Raw genomic sequence first — 15,417 nt, 5'->3', positions numbered from 1 at the left:
TGAGGGAGGGGAAAGAAGGCTCCCAGGTGGGCCCATAACAGCATACTAATCCATCACACTGAAGCAGGGCTTCGAACTGGTTTGAACCAGTTCCATCATGGCCAATGAAGCAAAACTGGAACAGGCCCAAATTTTAAAATTTGGATGATCTGGAACTATAACTGGAACGAGGAAAATTGTGGGTCCACACTCTGGAATGGGAGACTCATTAGAGGTGTAGTGAGCCCTTGCAGGGGCCTGATATGTGAGACTGGATTATTGCCAGGACTGAGGAGAATGATACAGATTCAAAGCAGTGGGGTCAGTTGCCATCTTTGGGCACACCACCACCGTTTCTGATTCTGCACAAATCTGAGGGGCAAGAGATCTGGTTGCTACGCAACATGTACGCTGCCCTTGTTTTCTAAGAGGGAGATGAAGTTTCTAGCAGGGCTTTAACCCATATTTTTTCCCATTCTAGTTACGGTCTTGGTTCACCTAAATATAGAAAATTCAGGTCTGTTCCAATGCCACTTCCTCAGCCATGACTGAACCGGGAAGAACCACCACTGGAGAAGTGGTGGTGGAGGATTCCCATACACCACATCTCATGTACTCTCTTCACCCTCCCTATCTCACTTTTCCTCTTAATGCCACCACTGGGGCAAAGCAGAGGCAGTGTGAACAGGTGAGAAGTGGGGACTTGGACAATCAGAGATTGAAGTGGAGGGTACGATAACCCAGGATAGGTGTGGGTGGGCAAGCTGTGTGTGTGCACATGCATGCATGTGGGTGTGTGTGCATGCATGCACGTGTGCAGAAAGGAAGGGAAGGAAAACCCCAGGGGCTTCTGGGAGGAAAGGGGAGCCCTGACCACTTCCTTCCTGCTTGGGCTAGAACAGTCCTGTGCATTCTTGGGTCAGGGCAGCCTAGATGGAGCCACCTCCCTGGTGAGCTCTGAACATTTCTGCTGGCTGCATATTTTACAGCAGACCACATTTTATCTATTTGACTTATCCATACTTCCTTTTTGCACCCACTTCCCTCAACCAGTTTTTGCCTAATCTTGAGAAATGGTATGGGAACAGGAAGTACCTTCTCTGTTACAGCACTGGACAGGGCTCAGGCAGGACTCTGATGAACCCAGGCCTGTGAACATGAGGGTGGACGCATCCCACGCTTCTGGACTTGCTCAGCCATTTCAGGGATGGCCCTGAATCTGAGAGAACCAGGCAGGAGGGGGCTCCCTCAGGCTGCTCTTCACCGGCATGGATTCTCGAGACCCATAAGGCTCTGAGGGCCGAGGATAATCCAGCAAGGCCAGGCCAATCCTTGGGTGTTTTGCGGTCCAGCCTCTGGTTGGTTTAATGACTAGCTAGCACTGGAGATGGACGGGGCAAAAGACAAACTTCCCTTTAAGAATCTTTCTGGTAGCAGCACAAACGTCCAGGGCTTCACGAATTTCAGGAACTCTCCCCAAAAACCTAGCTAATTGCACAGGCCTGGAATCACGGTGACTAAAAGCCTACATAAAGAGAACATAGCCCGGGCCGTCACAGCTAACTCTGGCCTCACTCTTCCCCTTGGTTTCATTGAGGTGGGAAGCACATGGGAACATCCTAGACAGTGGTGCACGCGCATGCACACACGCACACACACACATACACATACACCCCACAGGGGCTCACCACGTTCATCAGGTTCTCATCATCCCCACTTTGAGGCCTCGGCTTCTTCTCTCTGAAATGGAAAATAAAATGTGGCTATAATGACTGAAACGCATTGGTAAATCAGTGGTAGGATTCTTGCCTTCTATGTGGGAGACCTGGGTGTGATCTCCAGTCGATGTATCTCATGTGCAGCTCCCACCTGTCTCATTTTAAAAACAAAGTTCAACGCGAAGGACTCATACAATGAAAGCTATAAAACACTGCTGATAAAGATTAAAGAAGACTTAAATAAATGGAAATATGTTGTATGTTCACGGATTGGAAGACTTAATATTGTTAAGACATAAATACTACCCCCAAGCAATCTATAGATTCAATGCAATCCTGATCAAAATTTCAACAGTCGTCTTTACAGATATAAAAAAAATCAATCCTCAACTTTATATGGAAGGGAAAGAGGACCAAAATAGCTAAATAAAAACAATGTTGAAAAAGAAGAACAAAGTAGGAAGACTCACACTTCCTGATTTTAAAACATATTATATAGCTACAGTAATCAAAACAACCTGATACTGGTATAACTATAGACACACAGACCAATGGAATAGAATTAGAGTAGAGTAAACCCAGCGCCATCAAGTCTATTCCGACTCATAGCAACCCTATAGGACAGAGTAGAACTACCCCATTGAGTTTCCAAGGAGCGCCTGGTGGATTCGAACTTCCGGCCCTTTGGTTACCAGCCGTAGCACTTAACCACTATGCCACAGAAATCAACACAGACATCTTTTTTTTTTTTTTTTGACAAGGGTGCTAAGCCCATTTGATGGGGAAATAAGAGCTGCTTCAGTAAATGGTGCTGGGAAAATTCAATTTTCACATGCAGAAAAATGAAATGGGATCCATGCCTCACACCATACACAAAAACAAATACAAAATGGATTAAGGACCTAAGTGTGCAAACTAAAACCATAAAATTCTTATAAGAACAAGCAGGCCTAGCTTTCAACAATGGATTATCTGATATAATAACAAAAGCACAAAAAACAAAAGACTAAATAAATGGGACACCTCATAAAATTAAAAACATATAAAACTTCAACAATTTAACAACAAATAACCCAATCATAAAATGGGCAAATACTTGAATAGACATTTCACCAAACAGGACATTCAAATGGCCACCAAACACATGAAAAGATTCTCAGCATCATTAGCCATTGGAGACATGCAAATCAAAACCACAATGAGATACCATTACACTCCCACTTGGATGGCTAAGATAAAAAAAAGAAAACAACAAATGGTGGCAAGGATGTAAGGAAATTGGAACCCTTATCCATTGCTGGTGGGAATGCAAAATGGTACAGCCATTGTGGAAAACAGTTTAGGGGGTCCTCAAAAAACTGAAAATGGAACTACCATATGACCCAGCAATTCCACTCCTAGGTATATACCCAAAAGACTTGAAAGCAAAGACTCAAAAAGAGACTTGTACACCAGCGTTCACTGCAGCACTATTCACAACAACCAAAGGTGGAAACAACCTAAATGCTCATCAACAGATGAATGGACAAACAAAATGTGGTACCTACATATAATGGAATACTATGCAGCCAGTAGGAGAAATGAAGTCTTGATACATGTCACAGTATGGATGGAGCTTGAAGACATCATGCTGAGTGAAATAAGCAAATCCCAAAAGGATAAATATTGTAGGATCTCACTTATATAAAAAGACAAGAAAAGGTAAATGTATAGGGACCAAAGTTTATTAGTACCACAGACAAAGAGGGGTTAATGGTGACAGAAAAATCACATTGATTAAGGGTAGGGTTGCATGGCTGATTACTGTAATTGCTGTCAATAAGTTGTACACCTGTAAAAAGTTGAATTGGCAAATGTGTGATAGATATATTTTTAGCGACCAAAAAAAAAAAAGAGCAGCTGCTAGGGCTGCTTATGTACAACCAAAAACCTCATGGGATTTGATTTCTTGGTTAGGAGGTTTAGGATCATGGTTTCATGGGACATTCCAGTTAACTGGCCTAATAATGTGTTTAGTGCTTCTGTTCTACCTCCTAGTTCATGGTGTAGTGCCTGGGACCTTAAAAGCTTATCAGTGGTCATCCAAGGCACAGCAATTGGTCTCTATTCACCTGGAGCAATAGAGGAAGAAGGACAGTCGGGAATAGAAGGCTGATATGGAATGTGTGGCTCACTGCCTCCATGAACAACTGCTTCCATTGCTATGAGACCAGAAGAACTGGATGGCGCCCAGTTACCGTTACTGAACATTTTGATCAAAGATTCTAAAGAAGAATTCTGGTCAAAAAGGGGAAAATGCAGAACAGAATTTCAAATTCTTATGGAGCTTTTTGGAGCCATGGAGGGTAGATGAACCCCTGCAACTACTGCTCTGAGATAATCTTTAAACCTTAAACCAAAAATATCCTCTGAAGTCATCTAAAAACCAAACAGTAGTTTAGCTTAACCAGAAAAAAGAGCTGCCTTGAGCATTATACATTATATTACATTTAAGAACCATCTATATGGATCAAATTGACGAAAGTACTTTAAAAGATTAGATAGGAACCTTAGAGTGCAGTGAGTTAATGCTAAGGACGGAGGAACAACTCAGAACAGGAGGGTGAGAATGGTTGCACGACTCCAGGGATGTAAGCAATGTCACTAAACTGGACATGCAGAAACTGTTCAATTGGTATATGTTTTGCTGTGTATATTCTCAACAACAAAATAAATAAAACTTAGAAAAACAAAGTTCATTTTGCCAAGAGAGAAAGAAATGGACAGTTACAGATACTATAAATCCCACCGCTTATTTGAAGGTGTTAGGAATCTGAACGGTCAAGTCACAGGGCCAGAGTGTTCCACCTCTGCCAAGTAACCCTTCTTCCACGACTAGAAAACAGAAATTCACAAGGAAAGGACCAAAGCAGGTCCTGTGTAGAAACTGTTTATATCTAGAATACTGGGGTAAGTCTACCATTTTTTTCCTTGAGAAAATCCAGACAATTAACTCTTCACTTTACTTAACTCTGCTGTTTGCACAGTCAGACATTGCAATGGAATTGAGAAAATAATCACAAAGCAAACGCAAGTTTTGGCAAGTCGGGAAGGGTACATGCTTTCAGGATGAGTCATCTGTGCTTCCAGTCCATGGAAAAGTCAGTAGAGTAAAAATAGTTTGTTTTTACTCAGGGCAGTCTAAAGAAAGCCTTCAGTACTAGGGAATCCATTTCCCATATTTATAAGGCAACAGTGACACCTAACGGGAGAGTGAATAATTACAGAAGCGCCCCTACCAGGCACAGGCAGCCAGCACTCAGCTGGTCACTATTTCTCCACTTTCCAGGCCAAGCGATGTGGCCTAGTAATGGAGCACTGGGTCCTAATTGGGTAGGGGTTAGGAGGCTGCTTGGGCTCAGAGAGTCTGATATCTTCCCTCTCCACAGAGACACTGAGGGTCGGAAGCCATATCCAGACTTTTAAATGATGCTTACGGAATTTTTTCTGAGGTTACCGTGGAGAAAGTCTGGAACAGGGCTAGCTACCTTCCAGCTGCTTCCTTTCCACCACAGGGCTCTGTGCACACACTGCAACACTTGCTAAATGTCTGGAAAACATCACTCCTGGTTAGAAAGCCTTTTACTTCTCTCTGAGCGAAAGATCTCTTTCTAGGAGTAGCCAGTAATCAGCTGCTGTCCTGTTGACTCCTCTCTAGGGGTACTGACATTTTATGGAAGAAAAGAGAATTCTTTAAAAAGACACAGATGATGTTACTTTCCCATACAACATGACTCTCTCTTTTTAAAATAACGAATCTGTTAAAAACTACAGTTCTAGATGACAAATCCTTAAACAAGAGTTCTCAGTAACTTCCAACTGGCAGCGAACAAAGTATTTTCAACGCACATAAACTGAGATTGTGAAACGTCCACACATGGGAAAAAGAGAATATACATTCTGACAAGGGTATGCTTAAAAGAATGGCAATCATTTTACTGCAGGGAGTTTCCCATATAAGGGGACTGAAATAAAATATGAATTTTCATTTTATTAACAATATAATAATAATAATAATAAAAAAAAGGTCCTGGGATCTTTTGCAGTAGAGAGAGGCAAGGTAATTTCTGTGAAACCTCATGCAGAGTTTCTGTTAAAGTTTACGCAGTGGGATTTCATTTATAACAGGCTTTTTACATAAAGCGTCCTCTGGGCTTTCCCCAGAGAGCCAAGGGACAAACACAGAGAAATTGGCTATCTTCTTTCCCACAACACACCTCAAACTGTTGGACAAGTGGACATCACCACTTCATGACATTACTGTCTGACCTTGGGCAAACTAAATGGCCCCAGCATCACTAAGCTATAAAGGAAAAGTCCAATCACTAAGAAATATACCCCAGCAGGAGGCCCACCATGTTGCTGCAACGGCAATGCTTTCTGTTTTTCAAGGAGGTTAACAGGTAAGTCTTATTGGATAGCCTCTTAAACGACAACGTGTAAACATTTTCTCTTTTGAAACAAGCTCTGCCAAAAGCGCCACTTCCGTGATGAATGTTCTGGACCATAGTTCCAAAGGCAGGGATGAAGAGCGAAGCTCAGGACATACTAAGCTGAGAAGGAGTATTGTGGAGTCGTGAAGAGAGCAAAACCCCTGGGCCAGGCTGCTTGGGCCTCAAGCCTGCCTCTAACACGCACTAGCTGTGGTGCATACTACACACTGGGTCTCAGTGTTTAAAGTCTGTAGAATGCGGATAATACTGGCCCCTACCTCATCAGGTTGTTTTAAGGATAAAAATTAATAATAATAATAATACACAACCTACATCTAATATCATACATATGCGTGAATGGCTGAAAGGTTTTCCCACTTTGATGAGAAACAAGACAAGGGTTTTTAAAAAAGAAAGTCTTCAGGGTACAGCGAACATGTTCTTTTATGGCTACAGTAGAAACTCTCGGACTCTTACCTGTCACAGCTGGAACAGAGAAAGATGAGGAAGGCAATGAGGAAGAAAATGGCCACAGCTGCCAAAGTTTCCCACAGAACGATCTGCACCTGCCCACTGATGCTCAGCATGCTCCCCACGGGCCCCATGGTGACAACCATGACGGCACAGCTGGGGGGAGTAAGTCAGGCCTTCAAAGGTGTCACATTGGTGCAGAAGTGCTCATCTTCCTGTAGAGAGAACAACGTGTTTTGAAACAACTTTAAACGTCAATATCCCAGAACTTGTCATTAGAGTCATGTCAGGAGAAAGGGCTTTGGGCAAAGCCAGGAAGGTGTGGCTGCAGTAAACAGAAGGGAGCATCAGAGTGGACCTGAAACCCCACCCTGGGCAAGGGCCTCCATTCCCAGGGCCTACAAAACATCACGTGGGAACGTGTACATGCCCAGCACAGTGCCTGAAGCAATGGATGGTGTATTACTATTTTAGTATGTTTTAGGGATGGACTCTTGATGAGATTTTCAAATAAAGTAAGATGCTTATTTGGATTCAATTTTTTTTTTTTTTTAACCAGAGCAACATAAAGCGTCTCTTATAGCTTTCACAAATATGCAATTCATTGTCCACTTTCTTTGTCTCCCACCTTGTGCCCCAACTCCCCAAACTGACTTTTCTCCAAGACAGTTTAAGGTCAATTCAACTAAGGAAATACAATGTCTTTGTATTCACCTGCATAAACATTTATCAAGGAGCGCTAGTAGCACAATGGTTAAATGCTGGCTGCTAATGAAACGGCTGGGGGGTTTGACCCCGCCCAACAGCTCCTCCGAAGAAGACCTGGCAATCTGCTTCCCTAAAGATTACAGCCAAGAAAACACTATGGGGCAGTTCAACTCTGTCACATGGGGTCGCTATGAGGCGAAGTTGACTTGAAGTCAGCTAACAACATTTATCTATTCTGAGTATGTGACTGTTTATTTCCAAGGCCAATTTCCACTAAGCTTCTATGAACACCCAATAAATATCCATGCAAGGGAATGGATGAATGTACTTTGAGTATATCGTTTAGCAGTAAATAAAACCTATTTATAAACAAGTAAAAACTAATTATAAGTTACCTTTTACTTAGTATCTACTACGTGCCAGGGACTCTACTAAATGCTTTCCTCATTTCCTTGCTGCCACTATCCTGTGAAGTAACCCATAGCTGTTGAGTTGATTCCGACTCATGATGACTGTATAGGACAGAGTAGAACTTCCCCGTAGGGTCTCCAAGGCTATAATCTTTACGGAAGCAGGCTGCACATCTTTCTCCCACAGAGCAACTGGTGGGTTCAAACTGTCGACCTTTCCCATTGACCTTTCAGTTAGCAGCCACGTGCTTAACCAGTGCACCACCAGGGCTCCTTCCTGTGAAGCAGGTGCTGCTACTCTCATTTTACAAAGAAGCCAACAGTGGAGAAGTAGAAGTTGAATTAAAGGTCCATGGAGTGGTTAAGTGCTATGGCTGCTAACCAAAGGGTTGGCAGTTTGAATCCTCCAGGCGTTCCTTGGAAACTTCTGGAGCAGTTCTACTCTGTCCTATAGGGTCGCTATGACTCGGAATCGACTCGATGGCACTGGGTTTGGTTTTTATTTTTAGGTGGTACAAACAATTTACACTCCACTACTAACCAAAAAAAGGTTGGTGGTTTGAACCTACCCAGCACCACAGCGAAAGAAAGGCCTGGTGATCTGCTTCTGTAAAGATGAGACCCAAGAAAACCCTATGGAACAGTTCTACTCTTTAACACATGGGGAGCCATGAGTAGAAATCAACTTGATGACAAATAAGTTTTTTTCTTTTAAGAAGTTGAATAACTTTCCCGAGATGTCATAGTTGGTGAGTGGCAGGGAGGCAGCAGTTTCTGACTCCAAAGCTCTTAGCCTCCAGATGAAGCGCTTACTCATTGGGTTCTTCTACTGCTCTATTTTAACTATAATGCTTGTCTTAGTTAACTAGTGCTGCTATAACAAATACCACAAGTGGGTGGCTTTAACAAAGAGAAATTTATTCTCTCACAGTTTAGGAGGCTAGAAATCCGAATTCAGGGTGCCAACTCCAGGGGAAGGCTTTCTCTCTCTGTTGGCTGTGGGGGAAGGTCTTTGTCATTAGTCTTCCCCTGGACTAGGAGCTTCTCAGCACAGGGATCCCAGGTCCAAAGGATCAACACTCCTGGTTCTACCTTCTTGGTAATATGAGGTCCCCGTGTCTGTCTGCTTGCTCCTCTTTTATATCTCAAGAGAGATTGACTTAAAACACAACCTAATCTTGTAGATTGAGTACTGCCTTATTAACACAATTGCTGCTAATCCCACCTCATTAACATAGAGGTAGGATTTACAACACATAGGAAAATCACATCATATGACAAAATGGTGGACAATCACACAATACTGGGAATCACGGACTAGCCAAGTTGACACACATTTCTTGGGGGGACACAATTCAATCCGTAACAATGGTTCTAAATAAAAACGGTCAGATTGTTTTTGCTAAATATTTTAAGAGTTGCAGGTATTTTGGAACTAGAGTAATATACCAAAGTACTTAACAATTATTTGTCATCCAAGAGGCCTTGTTTAAGAGCATTTGTTCTGTTCAATTCTTGAACATTCTAAATTAAAAGGAACAGGCTTTAACTTAAATCTCAAGTTTTACAAATAAAATGAGCAAATATGCATTTTTTTCATATGCCGATGAGTCAAAACTCAAAACAATATATTTCCTTGAAAAGACTGTCCATGTTTATATTTTTATTTGGTTTATTGACAGAGCTATGATGATATTTAGCCATCACCAAGTGTTAGCATTATGCCAGCACTATGCTGGTTTACTGGCAAAGCAGAGCGCATGTGAAAGGGGGGAAACAAAAGCCTTTCTGGCAAAGGCAGTCAAACAGACCAGGTTTTCTCCAGGTGAAACACTGTGACATTTATCTGAATGCTCAAGGTTAAAGAATAATAAAAAGCTAAAGAAAATGAAACATTTATCTACAGTGTATCCAGACAGAATTTTGGGAGATGAAGCAGATTGTTTTTGTCATCTTTGAGTCAACATGAACACTTCCTTCTAATCTAATTAGAATTTATAAAATTATATAAATGCACAACTTCCTGTGTAATATAGAATTTTTTTCTCTGTTTGCATATTAATGCCTGTAAATATCATATTTTTTTCTTTTGGGTAACTTTACAGTAATAGAGGGTCAAATTACTCTTTCACATTTGCCCCCGGACAGCTGTAACTGAATGAAAATAACCACCGCTTTTCTTATAATTTGCTGATGCAAAAAATCCTTCACTTTAAATTGAGACGGCAAATTGGCACCACAAGAGTTATTAGAAAACAGTTAAGCAAGCACTTAATTCAGTGTCCTATGAAAGTATATGAAACAAAAATTTAAGTCAAGGCGCCAAGCATAAGACATGTTAGGAAGCACAGACAAAAGTTCTCTCTTGTGCACACGTTTGATTGTTCATCCATTCATACAACAGATTCAATCAATGCCTGTTTCTAAGTGCCAGGTTCTTAGAACAGAGTTTACTGTCTGAATTAGTCAAAGGCCACAGAGCCACCCAGCAAGCCTAGCATGGAACCTTTATCACCTCTATTTCTGTATATAGTCTGTTTTTTTCTCTCTCCTCTTTCTCTCTCAACAAGGGGAGCCTGAGACAATATAATGGAATATGTGGGGTGCCAGGCTTACTAGGACAGTGCAGAGAGAAATAGAATGAAAGGGGCTTATTATGAGCTACTGAATAAAGGATATAATTCAGCAAAAATGTGTCAAAACTCCTGACTCACTCCCCTTCAACTAGAATTTTCAGAAAAGCTACTAAAAAAAAAAAAAAAGGTACTTTTTCCAGAAGTTCTCACCGTGAACAAAATCATCACAATGGAAAAAAGATCATCACCTGGTACATTTTCCTGAGTCAGATACACTGTAATTCCTAAGGGCAAGTGCTCCAATTGTTGGGGCAGCTCCCATCTCTCAGAAACCTTGAAGCTCAATTCTACAGGAGGGCTAGTGGCAGCCTAAGTCATGGCAGTAGCAACCACTTGCTAAACGACTTACTGAATGGTCCTTAGGGGCCTGGCAGTGTGCAGAGGTCTACACACACACGATCTCTGACCCTGACCTTAGGGGCCTGGCAGTGTGCAGAGGTCTACACACACACGATCTCTGACCCTGACTTTAGGGGCCTGGCAGTGTGCAGAGGTCTACACACACACGATCTCTGACCCTGACCTTAGGGGCCTGGCAGTGTGCAGAGGTCTACACACACACGATCTCTGACCCTGACCTTAGGGGCCTGGCAGTGTGCAGAGGTCTACACACACACGATCTCTGACCCTGACCTTAGGGGCCTGGCAGTGTGCAGAGGTCTACACACACACAATCTCTGACCCTGACCTTAGGGGCCTGGCAGTGTGCAGAGGTCTACACACACATGATCTCTGACCCTGAGAGCAGGCCTCTAGGGTAGCAGTATTCCCATTCTGGAGACGGGCTGTGCCCGGATTACCCCTTCCCTTCTGATCTTTTTCTTCTTCTGGGTTTCTCTTTCAGGAACTCTCCTACCCATTTCTTCTCCGGCCATCTCTTTACATTTTGGCAGCTCATCTACTGTTGAGCCAAGATGAGCCCCTTCCCCCTCTGTGTGTTTGTATATATGTATAAAAATACACAGTTCTGCTTTGCTGACTCGACAGCAGTGGGTTTTGCTTTGCTGTATGTTGAATAACTCAAACAAGATTTACACATCTGGTCTGACAATAGGATATTTTTTGGAACTTTTCAGGAAATGGGTCTTCTAGACTTGAATGCTCATTTATTGAGTAGACAGCAGAACTGAGAGAAGTGGAATTAAATGTCTCCATGGGAGAAAAAAAAAAAAAACTGTGAGAAACACTCCACCCCACCAAGTTGTTCATGTATTTTTGCCATTACATATTAATTCTGGATACTCAGAAAATATCATACTTGACATAAGAATAAGCAGAAAAGAAGATGGTCCTTATGGACCAGTCATAGCTTCTTGGCTAGAATGAGGGTGGAGTCCTCGTGTGGATGGTCCAGGGCCTTCCAAGAAGTTGAATGACTCCAGCAGAACCGGACTCTCACGCACTAATTTTGCTGCACTTAATATAGTTTTCAGGGGTACTCATTTAGTTTACTTTGAGCAATGGGTACATTGATGTCCTTCTTCATGGGTGGAAAGCTTTTGAGAATGAGAGTCAGTGAAGCAGTGTCTGGGAGGTAAAAAGTTCCCCGAAAAAGGCTGGGCCCTCCTGCAATTGTGCTGTTTCCCAGACCATACACCGTGCCTTCTCTTACCAACAAGGCACCATATGGAAAAAAATAACTCAAAGCTGAGCGTCCATGCAATACCGTTACTGGTCCATAGAGACCATCTTACCTTCTACTTACTCCTATATCAAGTAAGATATTTTCTGAGAATCCAGAATTAATCTATAACAGCAGAAATGTATGAACTATCCTGGCGCGGGGGGGAGGTATCTCATGATTTTTTTCACGGAAACATTTCAGTCTATTTATCTGAGTCCTGTTCTTGCCTTACTCAATGACTGTGTGTTCAAGTCTATAATATCATTTCTTCAAAAGCTTAAAAAATACTCTGTTGACAGACCAAATGTATAAATATTCTTTGAGTTATTCAACATAAGGCTAAGTAGGACCATAAATTTTTATTGCAATTCAACTGGCATTTATTATGGCACCCAAAGGCTCTACAAAGATGAGTTGCAGAAGATATTAACGTAACAGGTTTTTAAAAGTTCCATCAGTTCTTTTTATTTTAGAAGAGGTTTCATAATTGCCTACACTGATGTAAATCTTGAACTGAGACTACAACTTAGTACAAATTTATGATATTTCTATAAAACAGTTAGTCGTACTTCCCTTTTCCAAATTCTATATAATTTTGCACTACCTTGGGAATTTCTCATTTGACTCTGAAAAGGTCAGTGCCTCAAGTTACAGGATTTCTGTTGAGGATCCTTTCAAAAATCAGTAGGGAAAATTATTTTGCAGACTCTATAATCTCATATCATCCTTTTATAGCCCTTCATTTCATGATTTTAATCAATAAGTGATAGAATCATTAGAAAAACTGCTGGCCTTTAAAAGCATGTGCCAATTTTAACACAAGGTGGCAGTAGAATTCAATTCTAAGCCCTGATCAGCAGGCTCATCAAAGACAGGTGCTCAATTAATCTTGCCGTTTGTCTTATGCTTGGTATTTTAATTGTCTTCATTAGACTATCAGCTGCCAAAACAAATTTCAACAGGAAAGAAAACAAAGACCAGACAAAATTAGTGAAAGGTTCAGACCAAATGGCAGCTATTTCTTCAGCCAAGCATCTTTAACAGGTAAGTGCTCTGATAAAGGAAAATTCTGTAAATAAGAATTTGGCCAAGTTGGAATGGCCAGTGAGATTAGCTAGAGAAACAGATACTTTGGTTCTCTGAAGCAGCTTTAGGTTAGTAACGATAGTCATCACCATTTTACAGCTGTCTTAGTGGACTCCTAATTAAGCACGATAGAAACCACCTCCACTCATCATCACTTCCTCCACGGACGAGATAAGGAGGTCACGGACCCAATCCCCAAAGAAATGCCTCTGTCGTGGCCATTACCAGGTACAGGAGCTATGCAGTAAAACGACACTTTATGTACTACAAATAAACCAAACACATTTAACAATGGTTGAAGAGCCAGATTCTCTGCTGGGTCCTTCCTTGTCTTGTGAGAAAAAAAACCAAACCAAACCCAGCGCCGTCGAGTCGATTCTGACTCATAGCGACCCTATAGGACAGAGTAGAACTGCCCCATAGTTTCCAAGGAGTGGCTGGTGGATTTGGACTGCTGACCTCTTGATTAGCAGCCAACTGCGCCACCAGGGTTTCCATTTAAGCGCTTAAGGTGGTGTAAATCAGAGCCTTGAACGGGGTTCGAATCCCTGCTGAGAATCTGCATTTTTAACAAGTGCCCAGGAAGTTATACATATGAATCACCTGGGGATTGTATTAAACTGTAGATGCTTATTCAGTGTATCCCGGGTGAAAATGCAAATTATCAGCAGGGAACTTGTTAGAAACGCAAATTCTCAGCAGGGGTTCAAACCTGAGGGACCAGCTTGGAAGCCCTTGGTGTAAATGGTTAACTTGCTCAGCTGCTAACCAAAAAGTTGGAGGTTTGAGTTCACCCAGAGGTACCTTAAGAGGCCTGGCCGTCTCCTGAAAAATCAGCTATTGAAAATCTCATTGAGTGCAGTTCTACAGACACATAGAGTTGTCATGAGTTGCAGTCGACTTTATGGCACCTGATTTACTGGTTTAAATGCAGGTAATTTCAGATTAAAGGGACCCCAATACTGGTTGTTGGGTTAATATAAACCAGCTTGATACACTGAACTTTGTATCAGGTCTGTTTAAATACAGGGAATCACCTAAACAAATGTTTATTGTTCATCTCACTAAGGTACGAAGGTTCTTGGCCTACCTAAGGTCTACTTCTCTCTGAGTTGGGGAGAAAATACACCCAAAGAGCAGAAGAAGGTAAAGGACTCCAAAGTTACATTTTCTTATCATTTCCTGATTCATTTTATAATGTCACTACAGAGCAATACCTTGACATTTCTTTCTGCAGCAGTATAAAAGAAGTATACCACCTGTGAACATAAAACAATACTGGAAGGTCCAAACATTACCAGACCAAATCTACACTGTGATCAAGACTTGCTGCTAAAGGGTGAATGAGCCAGGCATTCCCTATAAGAGCAAACCATAAATCCTGAGGCCGTCTGTCAGCCTAACCTGATTACCTTTCCTACATACCAAACTTATTGATCCACACAGGAAATGGTGAAGCCAAGGCTTCTGGGGGGAGAGGTGTGTGTGACTACCACTTGTCTTCAAAAATATGTTAAACTGACATTACAGAATATAGCTTATTGTTTAGAAAAGCCCCACCATTTTGTTATTGCCCTCAGAAAAGCCAAAAGGCAAGAAACTCTGATGAGTTAGCAATGACTTCCAAGGTTGTTTTTCCTCATTTTCCAGACCCAAAAGCCAAATTCCCAAGGTTCATTTTTTATTTTTGAGAGAGAGAAAGAGAACACAGCACAGCCCTTTTGGAATTGTGTATTACATACATTCAGGACAGAACCCTGAGACATTCGTTTTTAATTAGATTAATAGAATATGTTCTACACAGGCTGGGCTTAGAAGCACAGGTAGAGTTTTCATTTTGCTCAATCACTTCTCAATAGGATGTTTCAGAAAAGTATGCAGTTTGGACTGTAGGTTCTATTTCTTCCTGCCTGCCTGCTTGCTCATCTGGTCTCATTTAGAAGTTCCTTGAGGGCAGGCATGTGTTCCCTGCATTTCCTACCATATCCCCAGCATCTACACATGCTGGGATACAGGAACCAGGCAAAAAACATCATTTGAATAGATGTGTCTCTAAGAAAGAATGGAGAGTAGTTTCCCAACCTGATTCTCAAAATAAAGTTTAATTCATAACTTATGTGGTGTCTTTTTTTTAGTTATCTAGTGCTGGTGTAAGAGAAATACCACAAGTGGATGGTTTTAACAAAGAGAAATTTATTCTCTCACAGTCTAGTAGGTTACAAGTTCTAATTCAGGGCTTCAGCTCCAGAGGAAGGCTTTCTCTCTCTGTCAGCTCTGGAGGAAGGTCCTTGTCATCAATCTTCCCCTGGTTGA

At 41.8% G+C, this 15,417-nt stretch overlaps 1 protein-coding gene and 1 long non-coding RNA gene across 10 annotated transcripts in view; one reads left to right on the top strand and one right to left on the bottom strand.

Moving 5' to 3' along the window:
* The window catches only part of PAG1 (phosphoprotein membrane anchor with glycosphingolipid microdomains 1), a 200,697-nt gene that overhangs the window by 29,986 nt on the left and 155,294 nt on the right, over positions 1 to 15,417 (bottom strand). For all 9 annotated transcript variants that reach the window (XR_007513343.1, XM_049854473.1, XM_049854471.1 and 6 more), the window contains 2 exons: positions 6,647 to 6,855; positions 1,668 to 1,719 (listed from right to left, as the gene is read on the bottom strand). Coding sequence is in view for 8 of the 9 variants with exons in the window: in XM_049854473.1 (XP_049710430.1) it covers positions 1,668 to 1,719; positions 6,647 to 6,786 (192 nt within the window). In the remaining variant the exon portion in view is untranslated. The remainder of the gene's footprint in view (positions 1 to 1,667; positions 1,720 to 6,646; positions 6,856 to 15,417) is intronic.
* Positions 10,781 to 11,157, top strand: LOC126058995 (uncharacterized). Its single transcript, XR_007513344.1, has 3 exons — positions 10,781 to 10,832; positions 10,888 to 10,997; positions 11,108 to 11,157. It is a non-coding gene; the product is annotated as an uncharacterized LOC126058995 (long non-coding RNA).

Source organism: Elephas maximus, chromosome 15, assembly GCF_024166365.1.
Source record: "Elephas maximus indicus isolate mEleMax1 chromosome 15, mEleMax1 primary haplotype, whole genome shotgun sequence".
In the NCBI taxonomy this organism is placed as follows: Eukaryota; Metazoa; Chordata; class Mammalia; order Proboscidea; family Elephantidae; genus Elephas; species Elephas maximus.
This window is presented reverse-complemented; position numbering and strand designations above follow the sequence as displayed.